Genomic DNA, 23118 nt, shown 5'->3' with positions numbered 1-23118 from the left:
GTCAGGAACTACTTCGCTCAGTATTTCTAATTCACCAACCCAACTTTCATTTTATAAGTTAGCTATAGCTGTGCCATCATGTTTCTTGTTCAGCACAGTATATAATTTCCGGACAAAAGTAAATAAGAAGCTTCATTTGTCATTTAAGATCAACCCATAAGGTAGATGGAAAAGGATGCAGTTGGAAGTCTGAGAATGCGTACAAAGCCATGTCTCATTGGGCTCAGTACTGCCTATACATACTGGTAACAGATCTCCAGGGTTTCAGAGAGTGGTCTCTCCAAACCTTGCCTAGACCTATCAAGGATTGAACTTTGGACTTTCTGCATACAAAGCAAATGATCTGTGGCTCTGGGTCTGCATAAATGGTGTAGGGTGCGTGTGTCAAGAATCCAGCAGACCACAATAAATGCCTGGTGGTTGCATGCAGGCCTGCTTTACTGAAATGAACTGATTGTTCAGTTTTCATGGGCTTGAGAAAAAGAACCATGAAAGATTGGTCTTGTTATCTTGTTGGCATCCATGGCAGAAATGCTAAGAACTGAATGGGCCGAGTCCCAACCAAGATATTGGTGCTTGCGAAGCTATTAAGGCAAAAGCTGTCCCGTTTTCTGTGCTTCATTCTTCTTTGACATCATCCTGTCACCTTTCATGAAAAGTAAATGCATATCCAAACAACATTAAAATATAATTTGCAGTCAATCTATTTTAAACGAACTGTATTTCTGAAATATTCATTTGCCACTCTCTTCTTTTCACTATGCTGCTCATAAAAGCCAAGAGAAAGCGGAAACATGGAAGATTGTATTCCCAACAGCATAGGGAACCTGAAAGTTGGTGCTGACATGGAACATAAAGCCATGCCCCGATTATCTGATGACTGGCGAAGAGGATGAAAAAGGCCTTCCACTCTATAATGGAGGATGGTCCATCTGCTCACCAGACTGCTTGCAATATGCCACCCAATCAGAGTTGGGATGGATCTCAGTGTTCAAGAAGTCCAACCAACTCCCAAGTAGAGGAGACCATATTCAACCATAAAAAAAAACATGTAGAAGGGACCGGAGCTTGAATTTTAACAGCAACTTTAAAGAGACTAAAATGCCAACTAAATAGTGGAATGAGTATCAGGTGCTAGCTATCCTTAACAGGCATTGTTTATGCTTCAGCTGAGGTGGGAAACTGGTAGGTAGTTAAATTCCCATAGCACTGCATTTTGGTTGCAGGTTCTGTGAACCGCCCTGAGACCTCCAGGTATAGGGTGGTATATAAATTCAATCAATCAATCAATCAATCAATCAATCAATAATAAACTCTTGTTTAGCTCAAACCAGTCTCTGCTTAACCCGAAGAGAGAGTCTGCCTAAGAGAGGATGGCAATGAACATTAACTTATCAGATGTGGCAAGGCAGAGACCCACTTGATACAAGCTTGAGAGACTATGTGGTACACCAAGAGTGGGACATCTTAGGTCCTCTGTACCTCGTTATTTGGCCTTGAAACTCTTCTGAGACCGCATGACCTTGAGAAGGCCATACCCTCCTTAATTGCTTTTGCTTTTCTAAAATGTTTCCTTGAACTGTGACACCTGCTCTTGACTGACAAGAAAGAATATGGAGGTGTGGGCATGCACACATGCATGCGAAGAAACTGTCAACTTTTATTTGGCTGGATTGGAGCACTGCACCATCTACCAGTATGCAGCCCCTGGAAGGGACCTCATGAGAGAATGCAGGCCCCAGACTGAAAAGGGTTCCCCACCATGGACTACACACTGCCAATGTCTCTCTTTCTTGGGTTGCAACTTTTGGCAACGTCGATATGATGCATTTCATTGTATGCAAGAAAACTGCAGCAATAAGCACCGTGGTACCTTTAATGCTGATAAAATCCTTCTCCAAGCAGAACTGAATTATATTATGACATCACTGTAGCATGCAAGATAAATTTAAGCAGTGTGTGTGTGTGTGTGTGTGTGTGTGGACATGTGGTGCCATCAATGGGATGCCAAGTACTACAGACTTGTGTGACAGGTGAGAGACAATGAATCAGGAGAGACTAGAGAGAAGGATGAGATGGGTTTCAGCCAGTTTGATAATTTTGCATTCAAATATGTGGGTTTTTCAGATGCTACTGGAATTAATTGTGATGCATTAATTGAGATTTTTATGTAACCACCGACCACGAGTTTTTGGGATGGAGTGGAATAAAAAAAAACCCAAGGGACAAATAATATTATAGTACTGGTATCTACTGCTAAACTACACTTTTAACCAAGGACATACCTGTCTCTTTATTACATACATAATAACAAAGGATCCAAAGAGCATTGTAGTTTGAGACATAAACAAGGACAGTGAAAGCGACAAAAAAAGAAGACTGTTAATACTGTATACAAAAACTATGAATACAGTCAATGAATACTCTCAATCAGAAGGGAAGAACATTACCGGCCGAGCTACGGAAATGGTTTGCCAGTTATGTTGTTTATGGTAGACTAGTATTACGGCCAATGTAACTTAACAAGATAGAACTTGGCTATTACATGGCAGTGGAATTTAGCACAAGGAATTCAAGAGCGGTGAAACCAGCTTTCACCAGTATTGGATTTTGTTGGCCTGGCCTTAAATTTGTTTTTGTAGATCTGTCCCTTAACAGCATTTAAACACTCTTTTGTGGCTTAACTCAAAGTTGTACTGTGCAGGAGGGTAAGTAGTGGTGAGTATTAAGTAGTTACATTCCTCTCTGATTAGAGGAATCTGCATAAGGATACTACAACACAGTTGCACCATTTTATTATTATTCTTTTGCAATGTGAAATCTAATTTAAAAAGGAGAATGGATATGCTGAAATGTGTTTGGTTTGGGTTCCTTTAGTTTGTAGACAACTGAAACTGTTCTGTCTTCCAATTTTATAACACTTTTACTGTGCATGTTTTAAAAAGAGCTGTTCCTCTCTTTTCTACTTACTTAGCATACTTTGTTCATCCTCACAACAATCCTGTGGTCAGGTCAATTACGCCCGTTTTATAGATAGGGATACTGAAGCTGATGGTTGTGAAGGTTACCAAATGGGTTCACGACTCACCTGAGATTAGAAGGCTAAGTCCACAGAGCCAAACTCTTAATGCATTCACAGTGTCTTAAATCTATGTTTAAACTTATGATCGAGGTTGTCCTGAATGATGCAAGCCCTATTCAGGCATTCTTCTCCTTACACCAGGCACTCCCAACCTGCAGCCCTCCAGATGTTTTGGACTACAATTCCCATCATCCCTGCCCACTGGTCCTCTTAGCGAAGGATCATGGGAGTTGTAGGCCAAAAGATCTGGAGGGCCACAGGCTGGGGATGCCCGCCTTACACAATTACTATGATGGGAGATAAGGATCAGGGATGTGTTCTCTGCTTCTGTCCCTCCATCACCATTCCCACAGTTTCCCATAGTTTGGTGCTGAACTAGCCTGCTTCATTCATGTAGGCTCCCTGAATAATTTTGAACCCGAGAATATCAGCTTTCTGGGTCACACAGGGAGTCTAAATGAGTAGAAAAGGTTCCTGGCTACAGACTTTCAGCCACCAGGTGTGGAGGATTGTGAAGGTGGTGCTGGTGATGTGCAAAGGAGTGGCAGCCCCTCTGCTTCCCATAAAACAGTGGTAATTGTATGAGGGAGAACCACCTGAAAAGGGCTGTACAAAGTGCTAGAAGTTAAGTGGTTGAGCTCATGCAGGGAGGTGGTAAAAGGGGAGGGAAGTCGCTTGTGTTGTAAGTAATTTATTATCATGGCTCTGTCGTAGAGTATCTGATTTGCTTACAGGAGGTCTCAGATTCAGTCCCTGGAATTTCAAAGTAGAAGAGATCTTGGGAAGAAATGCTGCCAATCAGTGTAGACAACACTGAACTGGATGGGTCGAGGTTTCTGAGTTTAAAACAGCTTCCTATATCCCATTTCTTGCTTCTGAGTTCAAAATCTCCACTTAGCCAGCTGTATCAACAGCTGACCTTTGGCAAGCCACAATTCTCTGCCTCCCCTTTGCAACATGAGGATAATTCGACTCAGGGCCAGCCCAAGATGTTTGCCTGCTTGAGGCAAAACAGAAAATGCCACCTGCCCGTCTCAACCACTCCCTCCTCCACAGCCCAGCCACCACTGCCTCTACCTCCACAGTCCCCCATGCACTGACAAGCGCAGGAGGCAGCAAGCGGTGCTCTCCTCATGGGCAGGCCAACTATGTTTAAGGGTCAAGACTGGCTACCATTCTGTTTATGGGCACAATTTGAAGTGCTAGTTATTTTACATAAACACACACATAACATTAAAATAAAAAAATCTACCAGTGTTTAATTGTTTTTTAATTATTATTTTTTCTGTTTTTAGCTGTTCTTATTTTTATCTGTACGCTACAAAAGTGAAATATGCTATATAAAGGTTAAGTCTCATCCTCAGTTTAGGGGTGGAATCAGGGTTAGATCTGGAGAATCCTGGTTAGTTTTTTTGTTAATTTAATCTATTCTAGTTGCAGCAATCTGCAGTAGCTTCAGTTCTCAACGGCACTTTCCAAAGGAAGTTGCACGTAGAGCTTGTTGGAACAATCTGGGCGTGACCAAGGCATTTGACAGTGGCTACATTTCTCTCCTCTTGAAAAGGGTACAGCTGGAACTATACAAAATCAATCCTGGCCACAGCCACTACTAGCTTACAATCCAAGAGCAAACTCAGGTCCATTCCATCACTGACCTCAGGTACTTGTTAAGAGACCTCAGCTCCTCCTCTGTATGTAAATAACAAGAAGCAAGTTCCACTGAAGTGGACTTTTAATAGACATGCATAGCCTTACTTAGGCAGAAGTTTAATAAGAGCAAAACCAGCACCAACTCTGCATCCACCAGGTGTTTTGTATGAAACAACCAACAGCTGTAGTCCATAACAGCTGTTATGGAAGACTGCCCTAGATGGAATGCTCCATAAAAAGGGGGAAAGCCGAGCTTAATGCTGGAAGGCAGTCCACCAAGGAACCAGATCGTGCTTTAGATTTCATACAACAAGAGGTGAGTTGGTGCTCATCAACATATCACTGTAATATCAACCTTTTGAGACACACAGGGTTGTATCCAAAGTAGCGCTTTGCCACTTGTTCCATTAGTGCAAGGATTTACTCTTGTACAACTGAACTTTCCCCCTTCCTTCCATCTCTCCCTAAATCTGTTCTAGGGGGGTTCCTCTACCCCAGAGCAGATTTGGAAAGGAGAAGGGGAAGTTCTGTTGCACAAGCATAAATACTTGTGCTAATAGAACAAGGGTAATTTGATACCACACCACACAAAGTAGCTATTGCATCACAGGTGACAGAACCCACTTGCATATATCACACTATCAGAAAACATGCAGGAATCACCCAATTATGAAGTCAATAGTTTGTCATGTACCCCTGTCTTCAGAGCTTCCATAACCCTGCCCACTTTCCCCTATAAAGCCAATTCCAACATGAAACGATGCACCACAAGTCTTGGTGCAGAAGGAAGTGGCTTGCGCAATGAAATATTTTCCATGGCCATCAATTTGTTATGGTAGCTTTAAACCACATCATTATTGTATCAGAAATGTATTTGAGTGTGGTTACAACAACTGCAATATGCAATGGGCTTCACAACATTATTATTATTTCATTCTTGCAAATACATTGCGCTGTTGGTACTATTTCCAGTTTTACAGGTGGAGAACAGAGGTTGAGATGTTGTGGCTTCCTCAAATCCACCAAATAAGTTTGCAGAACTTTTACAACTTGATTTCCTAGGCTGGAGGTCCAACATGTCCACTCTCTTACAATTAGCCCTTGCCGTTGGGATGAAGAGACTGTAATTGGTGAAGAAATGTTGGGATTGGCTCAGATAAACACATGGATGGGAATGGTACATCACAATCCTAAACCCGTCTTCTATGAGCCATGTCAGGATTTATTTATTTTTGCCCTGAAAGGAGACTGAAAAGTACCTTTAAAAAATTAATAAATAAAGATGTGAATTCTGCAATTCCACTTTTCCATGCATACTCTAAAAGAAAACAAATGTTAAGATTGAATTCTTCTTTCTAAAACTTATGTGGGATGTAATCAGTATGTACAGGGAAGAAGAGCTGAAATGAAAGCAATGACAGCTCCCACCATCCGGCCTTCTACTCACTTATAGTGGACTTTTCTAAAAGCAAATTAATTGCCCATGTAAAGTGGTTGCAAGCAGCTGTGATTTGGCTCCCTGTTTTTAACACCATCCTGGCTTTTATGGGGTTTAAATCAGAGATATTTAGCATCACTTTGGAGATGTTTCCAGTAGCTAAGATTTTTGCACTTGGCTTGCCCTTGATTATTTCTTTCAGTGGGCAGCTATTAACTGAGATCTGATTATTGCCTGAACCCAAGTAACACAGCACAACATTTTTTAAGCTCTTCTGAAAAATATTCTGTGCCAGACGAAGCCTTGCGAAGTGCAAACAATTGTGATAAATAGTTGAAGAATGGAGTGAAATGATTCAAATTATATATATATTTAAAAAATCAAAACCCCAAATACTGCAGCAGTGAAAATGGCAGTGAAATAGTTAACAGACATATGCTGTATAATTAGGAGATGCATTAATGATTATGAATAGTAAATGATTTGGTGCAAGGAAAAAAAAACCTAGTCAAAAGGGACATGCACCTCTCTTACATGTTTTGTTAGTAACTGTATATAACTAGAGATTTCTGCTATTAAGAATCCTGCATTATTGGTGTAAATACTTCCAAGGGTACGTCAAATTGTAATCTTTCATACGACATCCATCAAACCAGGCTGGAGATTTTGACAAACATTAAACACAGTAAGGAGGCAATTATGTATGCATGATTTAATCTGCAACTAATTAATATGCAAATTTATTCATATGTTAGTTACTAAATTAAAAATGCAAAGAAGCCCTTATGGTGATTCTCAAAAATTTTGCACAAACAGAACATTTAAAATGTAAGAAAAATGAAGTTTTTTTTTGAAAACCTGCAGCATACTTTTAGCCTTTTAGAAACCTGTTGCATGGAGAAGGTTAAAAATATTTGCTTTATTATTGGGGAAGGATAAATGGAGTGCTAATTTGAAGTGAGAATGTGGTAAAAGAAAGGTTAAACATGATTCTATCAAAGTCTTATGAGATGCACACTAATTATCAAACTGTATTCGAAAACCAGTTCACATAACTTGCAAAGATTTTGGAATATACATTGTTCTTCTGACTTTGTTTTTTGGGGGGAATGGGGAGGGGGTGTTACTAGTTTATTCTTTGCACAGACAACTTACTGCTGAATTAAATTCTTTCTAGCCATTTGAATGAAAACAATATTTTCACTCCAAGCTTGCTAATATTTTGATGGTGAGTGGCCACACCAGATTTGCTCATTTAAATGTACTTTGCAAGAAGCAGATTTAGAAAACAAGGCTGCGAATGGTGGGAGGAGGGGGAGCATTGCCTTTTAATATCCATCCCAGATGCATACTGAAAGAAAGACAATAAAGCAATGAAAAGAAAGCATCTGAAACAATTCATATGCATGTTCTTATTGCAGCAAGCCTTCTCTTTCAGTGTAGATTGAGAAAAAGGCAATACTCTCTCCAAAGGTGAGTGCAGGAGGGCAATTAAATGGTCTATGCAACAATTTTGAACTTTGTAGCTCATGTTACATTTTAAAGGTCTCCAACATATTAAGGATATACTAGTAAAAACAAACAAAAAACCCTTTCTGCTTGTTAAGATTTTTGGCTGCTTTTTCATTTTACAATATATGTATCTGTGTAAAATGGGTGGGTGGGTGTGGGTGTGCCCACCCAAATAAAAAAGAAGCAGAGGTTCTGATCGCTTTAGACATAAAGTACAATCAGCTCCTCCCAGCTGCCTCATAAGGTGCTGAACCTGACTCTCTGCAAACCAGAGAGAGAGAAATATTAGGTCCATTATAGCCACACAAAAATGGGACGGTAAGCTAGTGGCGACAATTGCATTTCCTGTGTGATTTCGTTGCTCCTTTAAAAAAACAAAACAAAAACCATGCTGGTGCCAGAATGCCCACTTTGTGCATGCCAGTTCCAACAAGGGATGGTATGCTGGGGAAAATCCTTCTACCCTGCTGTGATAATATAAACAAGGCTATTTTGATACCCCTTTTTATAACAATAGTATGTAATAATAATACAAGAAAGATGTTGGTTGGACCCTCCTCTGAACAGAGCTCTAAAGGTGATGAGCTCAGAACTCTGAAATGGGGGGGGGGATAGGAATGAGAAAGTGGGTTTGTTAAATCGGGGGAGTAAAGCAATGTGCTGAAAGAGAAAAGATAAAGGAGGTGTGTGGACAAACTCAAGTTTTAAAAGGCATGCATCTTTTCATTCCTTTTAATGCCAATAATGGACCAGCCACATTGACGCACAGATCTCCTTAAAAATAAACTTTTCTTTTATGTCGCCATTCCTATGAAATCCTATGGACTGAACATTCTTCATCAGAGAAATAAAATTTTGAATGAACTGCTCTGACAAAGGACAGGTAGTGTGTCCTTCCTTCGAGGTTTACTGTGCCGTAACCTGAGAGGCAACACTCAGTCTCTGTTAAGACCTGAAATGAATGTAAGGCTTTTAAAAGCTTAAACGTACACATTTGTGCATTCATTAGGCAGTGCTAAATCTAATTTGTTCTCTTTACTGTAACAGGAAGCACATGTTTAAAGCAATCTGTTTCCTCATATGAATGCTTTCCTGTCTGTTGGGGGGGGGGACGCAACACACTTTACCCCAAGTAACCAAGAGGTGATCGTAAATATCCCTAAATAGCATTAAACAGATATGAAAGACATTAACACTTCCAGAATGCCAAAGTAGTATTTTTTAATTTTTTTAAAAAAAATCTAACAGATGCTTCTAGGTCAAAAAGTGAAATGTGTGTTTCTTGGAAAAAAGGGGGGGCCATTCTCATCAGAATCATAAATGAACTGTGAGTGGAGAAATGAAGTGTCATGCAGAAAACAAAAGGATCCAGTTGAGAACTCCAACACGCCCTTGCCAGAGTGCGGGTTGCAAGGAAAGAGCCACATTTACATGCAACTTTGTTTAACAAATCAATATCCTTTGTAATCCACAAGGTGGCATTGGCAACAAATGACGGCTGCCTGTGTAGAATCTACTCTGGGGCTGCTGAACTTTCCTTGAAAAAGATCCGATCTCTGTGAAACGGAGTACGTACAAAAATCTAAGGGGACTTAAAAATCACGAGTGGAAGCGAGTCAGCCAAAACCGGATATTAACCACATTACATTGTCACTTAAGTTGCAGGCGTTCGTTGGGGAAACGGATTTCCCCGCCCCCCAGAGAAACAGTGAAATAATACGTAGTGTGCAAATCTGGTGTAACCGGCAAGGTATTTCACCCCCTTTAAAACATCATCCCTCTATCACCGGCAAGCTGTCCTGCTTAAGAATTTTCGGAAACCATTAAAAAGAAATAACAGCATAGGAATGACACGGAAGAGAACAAGAAGCTCTTTGAATGCACCTAAAACATCTGTATAAATATTCCTATTATCTACCAGGGATTCAGAACTTCAAAATAAATAAACATTTTTTTCAAAAAAAAAAAGATATACAGTAAATTATCGTGTTCAATTGCCCAAATAGATCTTTGATTCTAGTTGGTGATAAAGCAAAGAAATGGGTGCAAAAGACGGTTTGCTATGGAGGCACGAGGCAAGCAAAGTGTGTCCTATGGCACTCAGGGAAGAGGGACATCAAGCAGCCAATTAAAGATCAGCATTGATGCATTCCAATGGGAGAATTATTATGCCCAGTTATTATGGCACATTCTGAGGGGGGCCTCCAGTGGTCCTACTATAACACATTTTTAAAGGTGTGAGAAAGAGTTTGTCTTGCAAGGAAGAAATACATCTTTTTGCAAAAGGTTTCCGAGTGTCGTTCATGCAGATGATTCTTTTGTTTTATCCCCTGGACTGGTGGAGAGTCAGTGAGTGAGTGTGTGTGCTTGCTGCTGTGTGACTTGAGCACATGAGATGCACCAGATCAGACCCCCAAATGAGGCTCTGATGAATGAATGGATGCACTCAGAGAACGTGCCTGGCATCATGGAATGGGGTCAGTGGTGTTGTGAACCCAAAATGCAGCATTCATTTGCTGGAGTCGCACAAGACTTCAATTTAGAAAGTTTGAAATTTTGGGTCAAAACACTCCGAAGCAGAAATCATTACATTGCTGTGTAAGTAATGAAGTGAAGCATTTTCTACAAAGACGCAAGCAGATCAGAAAGTAAATAAAGGTGACAAAAACCCTTTTAGCTTCTGATCCTTGATTTGCACTTCATTATTTGGAAAGGCTCTTTCTATCCCTGAATGCCTGTGTTTTATAGGTTGTAATTGTTTCACCGATTATTTTATATGACTTAAGCTGCATTTGTGGTGTTCTATTATGTAACATCACATTGCTATTATTGATTGATTGTAAGCCGCTTTGGGATTCTTTTGAATGAAAAGTGGCATAGAAATAAAATAAATGAAATCAAATAATCAGTCATTAACGTCTTATTTCAGATTATGATTACAAATCAAAACCATGTATGGCTACAAGAACACCATGCTGCCCTTTAGTTTTCAGTGGTTTGATCTGGCATTCCTAAGCAAAGGTTTATCTACAACTACAACTTTAAAATATAATAATAATAATAATAATAATAATAATAATAATGAAATTGCAAAATGAACTGGAATAGTTACAAATAAACAGTAACCTAAAAAGTTTTATAGATATAAAAAATAAAATCCAGAAGATATAACTGAAGACAAGGAGGTATAAAAACAGTATTTCTTAATAGCTTCTTCACTTGAGTTATGATGCCTCACACCAATCAACAATATGAAGATGCTAAAGTCTAGCAGGAATGTTTAAAACACAGTAAAAAGAATCTGGTGTTAGTGCTTACAGAAAGTAGTTATTTTTATATCTCTAAATCTCTTGTATTAGAAATCATTCCCTGAGGGGATAAGTTCAAAGAGAGGATTAAATGCCAAGTTCCCTTACACTCATGCAACCACAATGGGGATTCTATGGATGTCTCCCATGAGAGCAGAAAATGCCCCTGCTGTGTACATCTCGCTTACAACTTCATACTTGCCTGTACAGTTAAGAAGGTGCATTATTGTACAGTACAATTTCCATTTTCCCCATTCATACATTCGTAAAAACTTCCCATTTCTTTTAATCGGTTAAGACTGTATGTTCTGTTTCAACCGCAACACATAATTAAGAAGAAGAAAAAGAATCAACAGTATTAGATCTTTGCACAGGATCTGGTTCATTTATGGGCTAAAGTCTAGCCGTACAGAAAGTCGTGCATGAGCTTCGAGAAATTCCTTAACAGATGTTTAACATACATTATGCAGGATCGGGCCCCACAGTAACAACTGGAATATAATTTTAAAAAGCTAAACTGAGATGCTGTTCGGCACAAAGTGCAGTTTGACTTCACTTCAGGCTTCCTTGAAATAGACTCTCACAAGTATAACAATTCTTGAATCCTGTGCTCTCGTGAGACTGCAAGGAGAATTAAAAATCACCATTGCTGCTCATATTCCGAGAAGCCCATTATTAAGTAAGATGCAAAAATAAATAAATATCAGAAATATTTTAAACTTACTGCGGGCTTCCTTTAATATAATAGTTTCCTAAAACATAAAAGTACTGGGAAATATACCATTTCAGTATAAGGAATGCAACAGAACTATATATTTGACGATCAAAAACCTCTGCCTCTAAGAAATGCTGTTCCCTGCATTACCTATATTCCTCTGAAGAGGGAGTCTATGTTTAAGCAAAACTCAGAGCCCTAACAGCGATGCACCTATGCTAGTAGCTGCTGAGAAACAGGATGCAATGGTCACAACTGCTATTTCCAGGTCTAGTTATTTATTTTGAGCCACACAAGTACAAGCTCATCACGCAACAAAACACACAATGTAGTATCTACAGTCTCCTCTACAAATTGCTTCATTTTAAAGCGGAAGGTTCCTAACTTTTTAAACCATACAAGTTCGCAGCGACAGCCTCCTTCCCACTTTTTCCATAGGGGTTATTTGTCGCTTATTTTGGTTTCCAGCAGCAGGGCATCTCTTAAAGCCAAGACTGTGTGAAGGGGACAGACACAGAGAGGGAGAAATTGGGAGACTGTATCTGTGACCCATGGCAACACTCACTGACTGCAATTCTGCAACCTGTTTTCTAGGAGCATGTTTGCCCCCACGATATAATCACACAGGTATATTAAACAATGGCACATTGCATGTTCGATCTCAGCAAGTGCATGAGAATAAGTGGTGTCTGTTTTACAGCCTACATAGGAACATAGGAAGCCGCCTCGTACTGAGTCAGACCATCAGTACTACCTGCACTGACTACTAGCAGCTCTCCGGTGTTTTCAAGCTGGGCTGTTTCTCTGCCCTACCTGGGGATGCCAGAGATTGAATGTGGAACTGTTTGCATACAAAGCAGGTGCTGTCCCACTGAGCCATGGCCCTTCCCCAATAGAAAGAAACAGGAGTGCACAGAACAGCCAATGTAGTAAAAGGCAGCAATGGGCAAATAGTAGGCAACAAGTCCTGCAGCCTGTGACCCTGACTCACGAGAAGTCACATGCATGAAAGGAAAAGTACTGTGCATGCAGCTGCTGTGTCTGCCTTTGTCAGGATGTTTTTGTAACTCAGCAGACAAGAAGCCACCAAGGAACAGAGCTTGCTTCTTTGGCAGGGTGGGAGAAGTTGGAGAGAAAGTATTTAAGAAAGCATGATTCTTTCATTCGCACATAAATTACTTCTTCAGATTGCAGCCTCTTATTTTTTATAAGACTCCTTGGGACACAAGTTTTCATTTAAAGGAGCTGCTGTGGAGTTCAAGTCTGAAGGTTCCTATCTAAAAATGGGTGCATGGCCACAAAATTAATCAACACGTTATTAACTGATCTGAACAGAGGGAAACTACAAACAGCTCAACAACACACTGCCGTGGCATGAGACTTCCATGCTGTAGCGTTAGCAAAGAACACTAACTGGACACTCTTAAAAAGTTTTCCCATCTCCAAAAGAGAGCAAAGCCATGGAACTAGTTGTTTTCTTCCCCTCCTTCAGTTTCAGTTTTCTCGAACAACTCTCTCTTTTCTGCTTTCTTTCCTCTAAAGCTGAGTTTGTTTCCACTGGGTTAGTCTACTCCATCTTTAGACTGAACTTACACCTCTTCCATCTTTGCTTTTAATATTCCTCTCTAACGAAACAGTAGGTCGGCTATGTCCTCATCTGTCACCACTACCTTTGCTGAAATTCCACCAAATCTATAATGGGATCTCAGCAGGACTGGCATTCACTGGTAGAACAAGCTGCCATTTCCAATTCAAGTTACCTCGGGGCCTCACTAGGTCAGTGGCAAATTGGTGCACAAAGCACATCTCTAACTCCAGGGAAACCCCATCGTTCATGGCAACTGACGATAGCGTGCCTGCCAAAAAAGAGGGTATTGTGACCCCCCCCCCTTTGTGAGGTGGATTTAGCAGGGGTCGTTGGGTAAGTGGCAAATATTCTTAACTGCTGGGTTCATTAAGGACAGAGTTGGGGAAATTCACAGGATATATCTGTGTGAACAGAGGACTACCTGGATCTGTTTCAATCTAGTTTCAGACCTGTTTTTGGAATAGCGGAGGACAACACTGTTGGTTCTCTGGGATCTCTTAGTGGTGTTCTTGATAGCATTGACCGTGATATCCTTCTGGATAGGCTCTGGGTGTTGGGATCTGTATGCACAGTGGGTCAGTGGCTCCATTCCTCCCCTGGAGAGATGATTCCAGAAGGTGGTGCTTCTGTTTGATCCCATGGCAATTATGCCGCAGGGTTTCAAGGGGGCTCTATCTTGTCCTCCATGCTTTAACATACACCTGAAACAGCTGAGTGAGATTGCCTTCAAGGACACATCAATACATTTCAATCAATCAGGTGAGGAAGTGGAATTGCAGCAAACTGAAGATGAATCCTTACAAGATAGAGTTGCTATTGATGTCAAGGGTGTGGGCATTCCTGCTCTTCTAGATGGGTTGACCTCTCATAAATGATCAGATTCAGAGTTTGGGAGTGTTCATAGCTTCAGCTTGAGTACCAGAGTGACCTTAGTGGCACTGAGCATTTTCAGATAGCTTAGGCTGGTACACAAACACATCCCGGACAAAGGTAGCTTGGCCACATTTTGCTAACCTCAAGACTGGATTACTGCAATAGGGTGTTGCCTTAATACTGAGCCAGCCCATCTAGTTCATTACTGCCTACGCCAACAGTGGCTCTCAAAGGTTTCAGGTAGGGAGTCTTTCCTAGGGGATGAAACTAGGGCATTGTGCATGCAAAGCAAGATACTCAGCCACTGAACTACAGGCATGGAGCAGGCTTTGAAGAGGTACTGAAAACTGTAGTTAGTTCATAACAAAGCAGATGGTCTTCTATCTAGAGAGGGGCAGCTGGAACATGGATGAATTTCACATACAAAATTATAAGCAAAATTGTAAGATGAGCTTTCTAACATTCTGAAAACAGTTTTATTTGTATTACTTAAGCAGTATGTTTCCTATAGTTCGAAGAGACTCATCATCATTTTGTTGTTGACATCTGTCTGTCTCAAGAGACAATGGAGTATGCCTCCAGGGGTGAGGACAAACCACTGTGTTAGGAGCACCAAAGTGACCACCTCTGGATGCAAGCCTGGGCAGTGTATCTGGAGGTTCTGGACTGCCCAGATGACAAGACCTGCCTCTATGTGGTCCAAAGGAAAGGAAAACTTTCAGAAAACAGAGGCCCTTTAACCTTCCAGATCAGTCACTGACTTCTAGAAGAAGAGGAAGGAGACTCAAAGACCTGTCAGGTAGGGACTAATATTTCAAAAATGATCACAATTTTGAAAAGGGAGAGCTACAAAGGTCAATACTTCCATGGTAAATATCCAAAAGCAAAACAGCAACAGCTGCCTTGGACTAGAATAATAAAATGCAATTAGAAGCCATGACATTTGAAAAACAGCAAGTTGGTTTTTTATTATTAGACACATTTTGAAGTTTATCTCTACAAGCATGAAAACTTAAAGTTCTTTTTCAAAAGAAAAAGAAAAAGAAAGGAATGTAAGGTACTGTATTGAGATTTTAAGGATTCTACAAAGAATCAATCGATAGAACAGATGATGCTCACAAGAGTGAGAGAAATGTCTTGAACTTCTAAAGGCATCAAGGGCTCAGTTCAGAAAGCACACCACAAACCATGGTTCAGAGCTGCTTGTCTGCTTTCATTTTTCATCTCATCAGCATTTAACTTTTAAAGTTTACTCTCATCTCCATGATTTAGCAGAGACTTGAGGTACAGCAACTTCACCTCCTCCACAGTTGCAGCAGCCTCTTGAGGTAGAATAATGAAATGCATCCGACATGATTGGTTTCTTTTTCTTTTTCCTTTTCTTTAAGCACCTGGACTTCTTCCCTCTCTTATCCTATCAGTGGTACTTTCACTGATTTTAGTAGTTGATTTTTCTGCTTTCGCTTCAGCATTTTTAAAAATAGGTTCAGGTGTTCAGATGTAAAACAAACCATGGTTCGATGTGACATCTGAATAGAGTCCAACACTCTATCCTTGAGTACTTCAGTGGTGATTTCCATCATCATGTTATATCTTGGACAAGCCAGTTTGCAAATTACACTCTCAGTGCAATCATGGGCCCATGGAGTAGAGCTGATTTTGAATGTGTGAATTAGATCTACAATTCTATGATCTCACTGCTCTTCCGAGGCACTCTCAGTGCCTTGAAGCTCATTTTGGTGTCCAAGACTAAATTCCTACCTCTCCCACAAGTTGGTGTAGGAACAGTTACATGGCAACCACAAATATATGTGGGTCCCTTATGAAAGGACCTTCCTTGGAAACACAAACACCAACACACACACACACACCAAACCCAGCTACAAACTCTGGTAAGAAAACATGCACTGTATTATAAGCAATAAAACACAAGTGCAATACCGAATATAAATATAACCAATCCCACTTGGGTCTTGGGTAAATCAACTTTGGTGTATAAACTCATTTACAGAAGTTTGAATTTGGAACTAGTAAGATCAATGCTCTTAGTCAATTAAGCCATCTCAGATGGTAAAACAAGATTTAATCTATCCCACTGATCAGTCCATTTTTATGCAGACTATTATGTGATCTCATGCAGATTCAGAATGCATATATATTCTGGGCCAAAAGTACATGATATAATTCCAGAAATGGCTGGCAATGGAAAGAAAGAACGACAACCACTCAGATGTGTGCATACATGTGCTTTCTTATTGCACATGTAGAGAATTCTGCATATTTATAGAGATACAGATATCAATGTGTCAGATGACAGAATCTGTGTGCTTGTTGCAATATGTGGCAAAGCCATAAAAGGTAACCCAGGGCAGGGGTCTGCAGGAAGGGATGACCTAGATTCTCAATAGTTCCCAGTGCCCACTGATATCAATGAGAAAATAATAAAGGGCTGAGATTTGAAAGACAGCTGAAAGAGGTGGCAGAACCAGTCTCTCCTCAAGACACAAGGATCACTTGTGTTGGGAAGGGTGTTTCCAAAACGCAGTGTGTCCTAATTATAACCTGCTCACTTTCTCCCATATAAGTTAATGCTCCTCTATTATAAATAGAAAGAGGGCTCCAGTTGATTGCCAGGGAGGGGCAGCATGCTCCCTCCCCTAGAAATTGGAAAACGTAGTCAGAACCCTGCAGGATCAGTCCAAAGGCTCATCTAGTCTTCTTGTCACAGTGGACAACCAGCGGCCTTTGGAAGCATAGCAGTGTTCTCCCCACTAGAGTTCCCCAACAACTGGTGTCTTGAAGCAAACACCAAGGAAACAGCAGAGAGGTTCATCTTCTCTTGGTTAAGTCCCTTTTGTTATTTTCTCGCATATAAGTAACAGTTCTTATTCACCCCACCAGGAAAAGAATAGGAGCGCTCAGGGACACTGATGATGGCAGTAAACTCTGATGCCAGCTACTATTGCCAGGGAAACAGAGGGGCACATACAGAACTCCCCAAACTTCCACAACAGTGTGGGAGGTGAAAATGGAGGCTGATGGGAATCATCAAAAAGTCAACCCCACTATCTACTAGTGTCCTCTAAGCATAACTTGACTCCAGAAATTCTCCCACTTATGGGAACAAAATCTTCATCCAACCCAGTTTGTATGGGTATGCAGAGCACACAAATATATTATTATTTTATTGGTTTAATTTTCTTAAATTTACTTTTTTCTATTATGGAATCCAAGGTGGTACACCTATCCAGGCACTGACCAGAACAAGGCATGCTTAGTTTCAGCAAAGTTGTGGCCTCATATACATTCAGACCACCCCTTTCTACCATTCAGGAACAAACATAAATTTCAAACCAACAGATAAACAGAGGGATATTCTTAAGGGATATTCTTTTCTGCTCTCCTATCTTAGGGAGGTTTTCTTAATCTTCAACTTTACCGATCACTTGCTTAAAAAACATAGGTGTATTCCAACGTTGATTTCTTAAAGCTATTTACAGAAAGCCATGGGAAATGCCAGTAACTGTGGCAATGGCCATTGAAAACTGAGCAGATGTTACTTTTTTTTCAAACTTTCTCAGCGATTATGAAGACTGGAATCTTGCTTTTAAATAGGTTAGCGAGCAAAAGGAAGTTTAAAATTAGCTCTGACAAAAGAAAGTTGAAATTTATTGTGCAATGTCATATTCCAGTTGGAACAGTGCTGGCTGGCTATTTTTGTGATAAAACAGTTCTCTGTATTTTAGATGACTAAAAATAGATGGGGATATCAATAGTATACTATTTTATGGAGAGCAGAGAGGAAAAAGAGAAACAATACTGTAATCCATTTCATTTTTTCAGATGATTATTTCCAACTGTTGCACGTTGCACCTGAAGACTAAATTTCATAACGTTCAGTTGCACTTTACTGTACAGTTTTAGTTCTGAGCATTTCACACATTATGTTCCATGTTAGGATCTTGCTTTGTTTGTTTGTTTGTATTATCCCGTTATTGAAATTCCATGACTTCATGCTCTAAGTCTTTTAACATTAAGGGGTTTATTAATTAAAACAAAGTTATGGTCTTCCGTGCTATTTAAATACCGCGATCTTATCTCTGCACCTGGAGAGTCTTTTCATATAAATACAATACAGCCAGATCACAAAGATCTTTATTAAATTTTCTGGGGCAGAAAATGAAAAAAAGACATTTGGGTGTGGAACGTGTGTGGGAAACTTCTGTACATGGTTAACTGTTCCAGATCAGCTCTCTGATTTCCACCCCTCCCTCTAAAAATTCAAATAAACTCAGTGCTTTGAAGAAGCTAAAAACACACCTTTCATTCTAAATTTAGTCCCTGTTTAGGATAGATAAACAGTTGAAAAAGCTGCCAAGAATCGAGACACCCTGCCTGGTGAGTACTGCCAAAGTTTTCATCTCTTTCTTTTTTGTTTTTTCTTAGTTCAAAAGAAGCCTTTTATTACATCTAATAAACTCATCTGCGAGGGCACAAAATTCCGGAGTCCCCGTGTATATGGGTAAATGGCACAGAAAGAATATGATGCCTGTTGCACTAAGTGGATGTTACCTTTCTGAAATGTATGGTCTATGAATGAAGAGTAAAATTAATTAATTCTTAGGTTCACACATACACTTGGTAGACGTAAAAGCAAACATCAGCTAAGATTCAGCACAGCTGAAAGTACATGCCCAGGCAATCCACACATGTATTAAGGGATTTTCCCTTCATGCTGAATAACAAAACTACTCTCCAAGTAAAGAGCAGTTTGGGCTATGTACCTTTGTTAACTCTGTAACTGTTTTGTCACTTAACGGCCTGGTTTATACGTTACCTGAGCAGTGCAGGAGGCACATGGCATAGCTAAGTCCCACACCCCTGCCTTGTAAAATCTAATCCTCAAAGTGATGCACCGCTGAAATGAATGGGACTAGCATCATCAGGCTGCTGTGAGGACTGCAGGGCTAGTTGATGAGACAGCCCCCCAAAAAGAAAGGAGCAAAAACCTGAATGCTCTATGCAAAGTTTCCGCCTGAGGTTGTTTCAGAATGACTGTATAATTCACATCCATAGAATGCCCTTAATGCGCTTCTTGGGAGTTAATTGAAAGAGGTCTCCTTCTCATGTAGCTGTAAGTAGGGAGGCAAGGCAACATCTTTCCCATTATGTAATTCCCTGTAGCTGCAGGTAATTGGCTGGGAGGTGCAGATCATATGGGAAAGAACCACATAATTACCTGTGCTTATATGGTCGCAAATCCATACACAGCTCAAGCCCCTTGGGGCCAATGCCATGAAAAAGCTGTGTGAAGGGAGCTGGGGACTAATTTACATGTATAGAAATGTAATAACCCAAAACCAATGGCAAGCATGTTTTCAGTTATTAATGTTATTGCTAGTCGCCATTGTTCCATCTAAACAATGAAGCAATTCCTCCTCCATCCACAGGAGGAGGGGGGGGGGGACAGCGAAACTGAGGCTTGGTTTGGATGCTACATGCTGTGCATGGCAGGTGTGTAGGAAAGCAGTGGGGGGAACAAGTTCAGGAACATATTTCCGAAAGCCCCAGTCGCCAGGCATGTCCATTCATAAAAGCTTCCGGGTGTGTGTCTCAAGACTCATATCTGCAATGATTTCATAGCCACTTACATGCACACGTTTTAAAAACTTGGATGAAGAATAGCAACATTGGAGCCAAGTTTGAGATCAGGTGATTCTTCCCACAACCCAGTTTATCCACAAAGAATAACCCAGACTACTGATGATCCAGGGATTATCTTTATCTTTGCCCATAGTGACAAAGTACTGAAATGCTTATGCAGGAAGGAGCTAGCTGCTTAACACTGAGTCAAGCCAGTGGTCTTACTTCTGAAAGGTTCTCCCCCCCCCCAAATAAAAAGACAAAGAGCTTAGTACCTTTCCAGAAAATGTTTGTTTGTTTGTTTGTCTTACTCTCTCTGTCGCTTCTCTTTCTCAATATAGCCATGGAAATTTGTCATAGACATCTGTGCATTAACACAACTCCTGAAGCCCTTTATAGACAATTGTATGAATATTCAGTGACAGTTTAATACCCATATTTTAATAGAAAGAGAATAATATTTTCATTCTATCAGCTAAGTACAATATAATCTGTTTAGTCAATTTATAAATGAGTACTGTTTATCCAGCATAATAGCATCATCTACTATAATGTGATAAGAGGAATTATTTAAAAAAATATTTTGTCCTTTAATAGAGTATAGTACTATTTTGAAAATCTTTGCATTTTAACTACTGATAAAAAAAAAATCACAACATATTTTGATCATGAAGGTGATTAGTTGTTTGTTCAAACATGTTAAGGAACAATTGACACCCACCCACCCACCCACCCACTTCTGGATAACTTGATATATCTCCCAATAATAGCATCAGGTCATTTGAATTTCAAGGAAATCATTTGTGGCAAAATTGTTTTTTCCCTCGTTTTTATCTTTAAAACAATAGGTTTCACTGTGTGCAAAAAGCAAGATGAACTACGGAATCCAAACTTTGTAACTCAAAGAACAAATTTTGCTAGGAATTAAGGAATCCTAATTGGTTAATTCTTTTTTAAACTTATTTCATTCTTTTTGGTTCAAAGAAACAGCCAAATGCCTGAAATGTCTGCAAGGGAAATAATAACAACAGAGTTCTAACCCTTAAATGGAAATGGCAACCAATCTGATGTTTTTACATCATCACAGCAGTCCTCTTTCTTTACAGTTGTAGCCATTTCACTGCCCTGCACGCGTTTAGCTTTCTAAACGGAAATATGTCCCAGTCAATAAGGTTCTACACAGTAAGTGTACAGATATGGGAGAAAATGAGCATTAGAAATACAGAGGCACATGGTTTTTCTATCAGAATTTATCTGAAAAAAGGAATCTTTATGTACGTATTTTTAAATGAAGAAAATACCGCACTACATTTTATTAAAATTTAAGCATTCTAGACATAACAAATTACCAAAACGAAAAAAAGAAAAAGGTGTTTAAGTGCTACTCCAGAATGCTTAAAAGGTATACTCAGCCACATTACGTACTGGCCTGTTTCAAAATGTGAGAAGCACCAATATGTATTTATCATCTGAGTTCTCATAAAAGCTATTAGAAGCGAAAGTTTCAAGTAAAGACGCCATTAACTAAAAGTGAACCACCCAAAATCCTTAGGATTGTAAAAAAATCCATGATTTCTTTAAAGAAACAAAGCAAGAAACATTTATGCAATCTAATTTTAAATTTGTCCTCATTTTTTTTCTCTGTTAGTGAAAAATAGCAAAGTTTTTGTTGTTGTCAACTTTTATTTTTACTTCTCAAGTACTGTCAGACGTCTGCCCAAGGGTTCACATACCCATATCACTATTCCTATATTAATTAAACATGTTCATTTAATTCCTTTCCTAGCTTCAGTCACTTACTGATATGACAATAGCAAAAACGGAAATTAAAAGTACTAGTTTTATAATATGAAGGTTTTGCTATTGATTTGAAAGTCCATCTAATTTATGATCACATTAATAAATGGTACGCCAAAGTAATCTCAGAAAAACCTGTAGGATTGCTCTGATGTTGGTGAATTTTTGATTGCACTCCCTTGTAACCCCCCACTCCCATAATACACATCTCCACAATATAACTACCACCAGCAGCAAAGTCAAATATTTTTAATTCTTTGATCTAAAAGTATTTGTCGCTCTGCTGCACTACGGTGCATTGTTGTTACTTATCTACAAATTAATCAATATGGTAGCTGCTTTAAAACAGATCATACTTTTTTTTACACATCAGCATTTTTTATTTTTAAAAGAAGAACGCAAAACAAAATCCAACTCATACATGAGCCAATTATTTGCTGCATGAACGCAAGGGCATTATAATATGAAAAAGCATATATAGCCTTTATTGCAAACACAGCCTAAATATATGCAGGTAGTTGATTAGAAACACACACACACAAAATTTCCTAAAAAGAAGGGGGGACGGGACGACAATCAGGGTATTAAATGTGACTTCATTTATTACCATAGCCCATAATTCCTTTGGTAACACCTGGAGTCAACTGGTTTGACACCTGGAAATCACACACACTGAGAAAGCTATTTGTGCAGGTATGCTCAAAGTCCTAATTCAAAAACTTCAGTGGAAAATGAAGACGTCCTCCTTCTATTCTGGGCTGAGACCCATGTAAATGTTTCATAAATCCCTCTCCACAAATCTCTTTTAACATGCAAATCCATAAATCATCATAATACTGACAAAGAAGTTAACCCGCACGTGAAGCTAATGCGTATTCTATCTGGAACCGCATACTGGTAAAGCTACCCAAACTAGAGGCACTTTTTCAGAGTTCTATTTATATACACTAAAAAATAATAATGCAACAACACCCACCAAAACTTTTTATTCCCACAGGTCAGAATATTATAGACTTCTCTGTTTTGTCTGCCGGCATGATGATGGAGAAAACCAAAACAAACAAAAAAACGTTTAGGATAGGAATCTGTTTCATTTGAAAACATGTTAATCAAAGGAACCAGTGGAACCGCAAACGGTAAGACAGACAAGGAGTACTTACTGAAGATGGTAAACCTGGAGGAACCTTTCGAACTTTCTTTGTTTGTACTTCTGAAAGAAGAAGACAAGTGTGGCTGTAAGATGTATGTTTGCAGGCTCACACCCTCCAGTCTAAGATTCAGCACTGAGCTAGCATTTATTATTAATTACTTGCAAGACAGAAGTTCAGTGTAAGTTTCCTTTTAGAAATGTGGAGTAAAGTGGCACAAAGTAACTCACCCACAGAGGTACTGTGCAGAGGCCTTCTTCGCGGATTATTGCTAGAATACTGATAGTACTGAGAGCCAGGTTTGGTGGGTGAGAGAGCGCCTGGGTTGCCCATTTCCATGTCACCTCCGAGGAGACTTTGCTAA

At 39.6% G+C, this 23118-nt stretch overlaps 1 protein-coding gene across 31 annotated transcripts in view; it reads right to left on the bottom strand.

The window, feature by feature from the left end:
• TCF4 (transcription factor 4) overlaps nucleotides 1–23118 on the bottom strand; it is a 339431-nt gene that overhangs the window by 115896 nt on the left and 200417 nt on the right. For 25 of the 31 annotated variants that reach the window (XR_014517238.1, XR_014517239.1, XR_014517240.1 and 22 more), the window contains 2 exons: nucleotides 22985–23114; nucleotides 22767–22816 (listed from right to left, as the gene is read on the bottom strand). The exons of the other annotated variants lie outside the window; for them this stretch is intronic. Coding sequence is in view for 22 of the 25 variants with exons in the window: in XM_083465957.1 (XP_083322083.1) it covers nucleotides 22767–22816; nucleotides 22985–23114 (180 nt within the window). In the remaining 3 variants the exon portion in view is untranslated. The remainder of the gene's footprint in view (nucleotides 1–22766; nucleotides 22817–22984; nucleotides 23115–23118) is intronic. 31 annotated transcript variants of the gene reach the window in all.

The sequence above is a fragment of the Podarcis liolepis genome (assembly GCF_965112155.1).
Source record: "Podarcis liolepis genome assembly, chromosome: 11".
Classification (NCBI taxonomy): Eukaryota; Metazoa; Chordata; class Lepidosauria; order Squamata; family Lacertidae; genus Podarcis; species Podarcis liolepis.
This window is presented reverse-complemented; position numbering and strand designations above follow the sequence as displayed.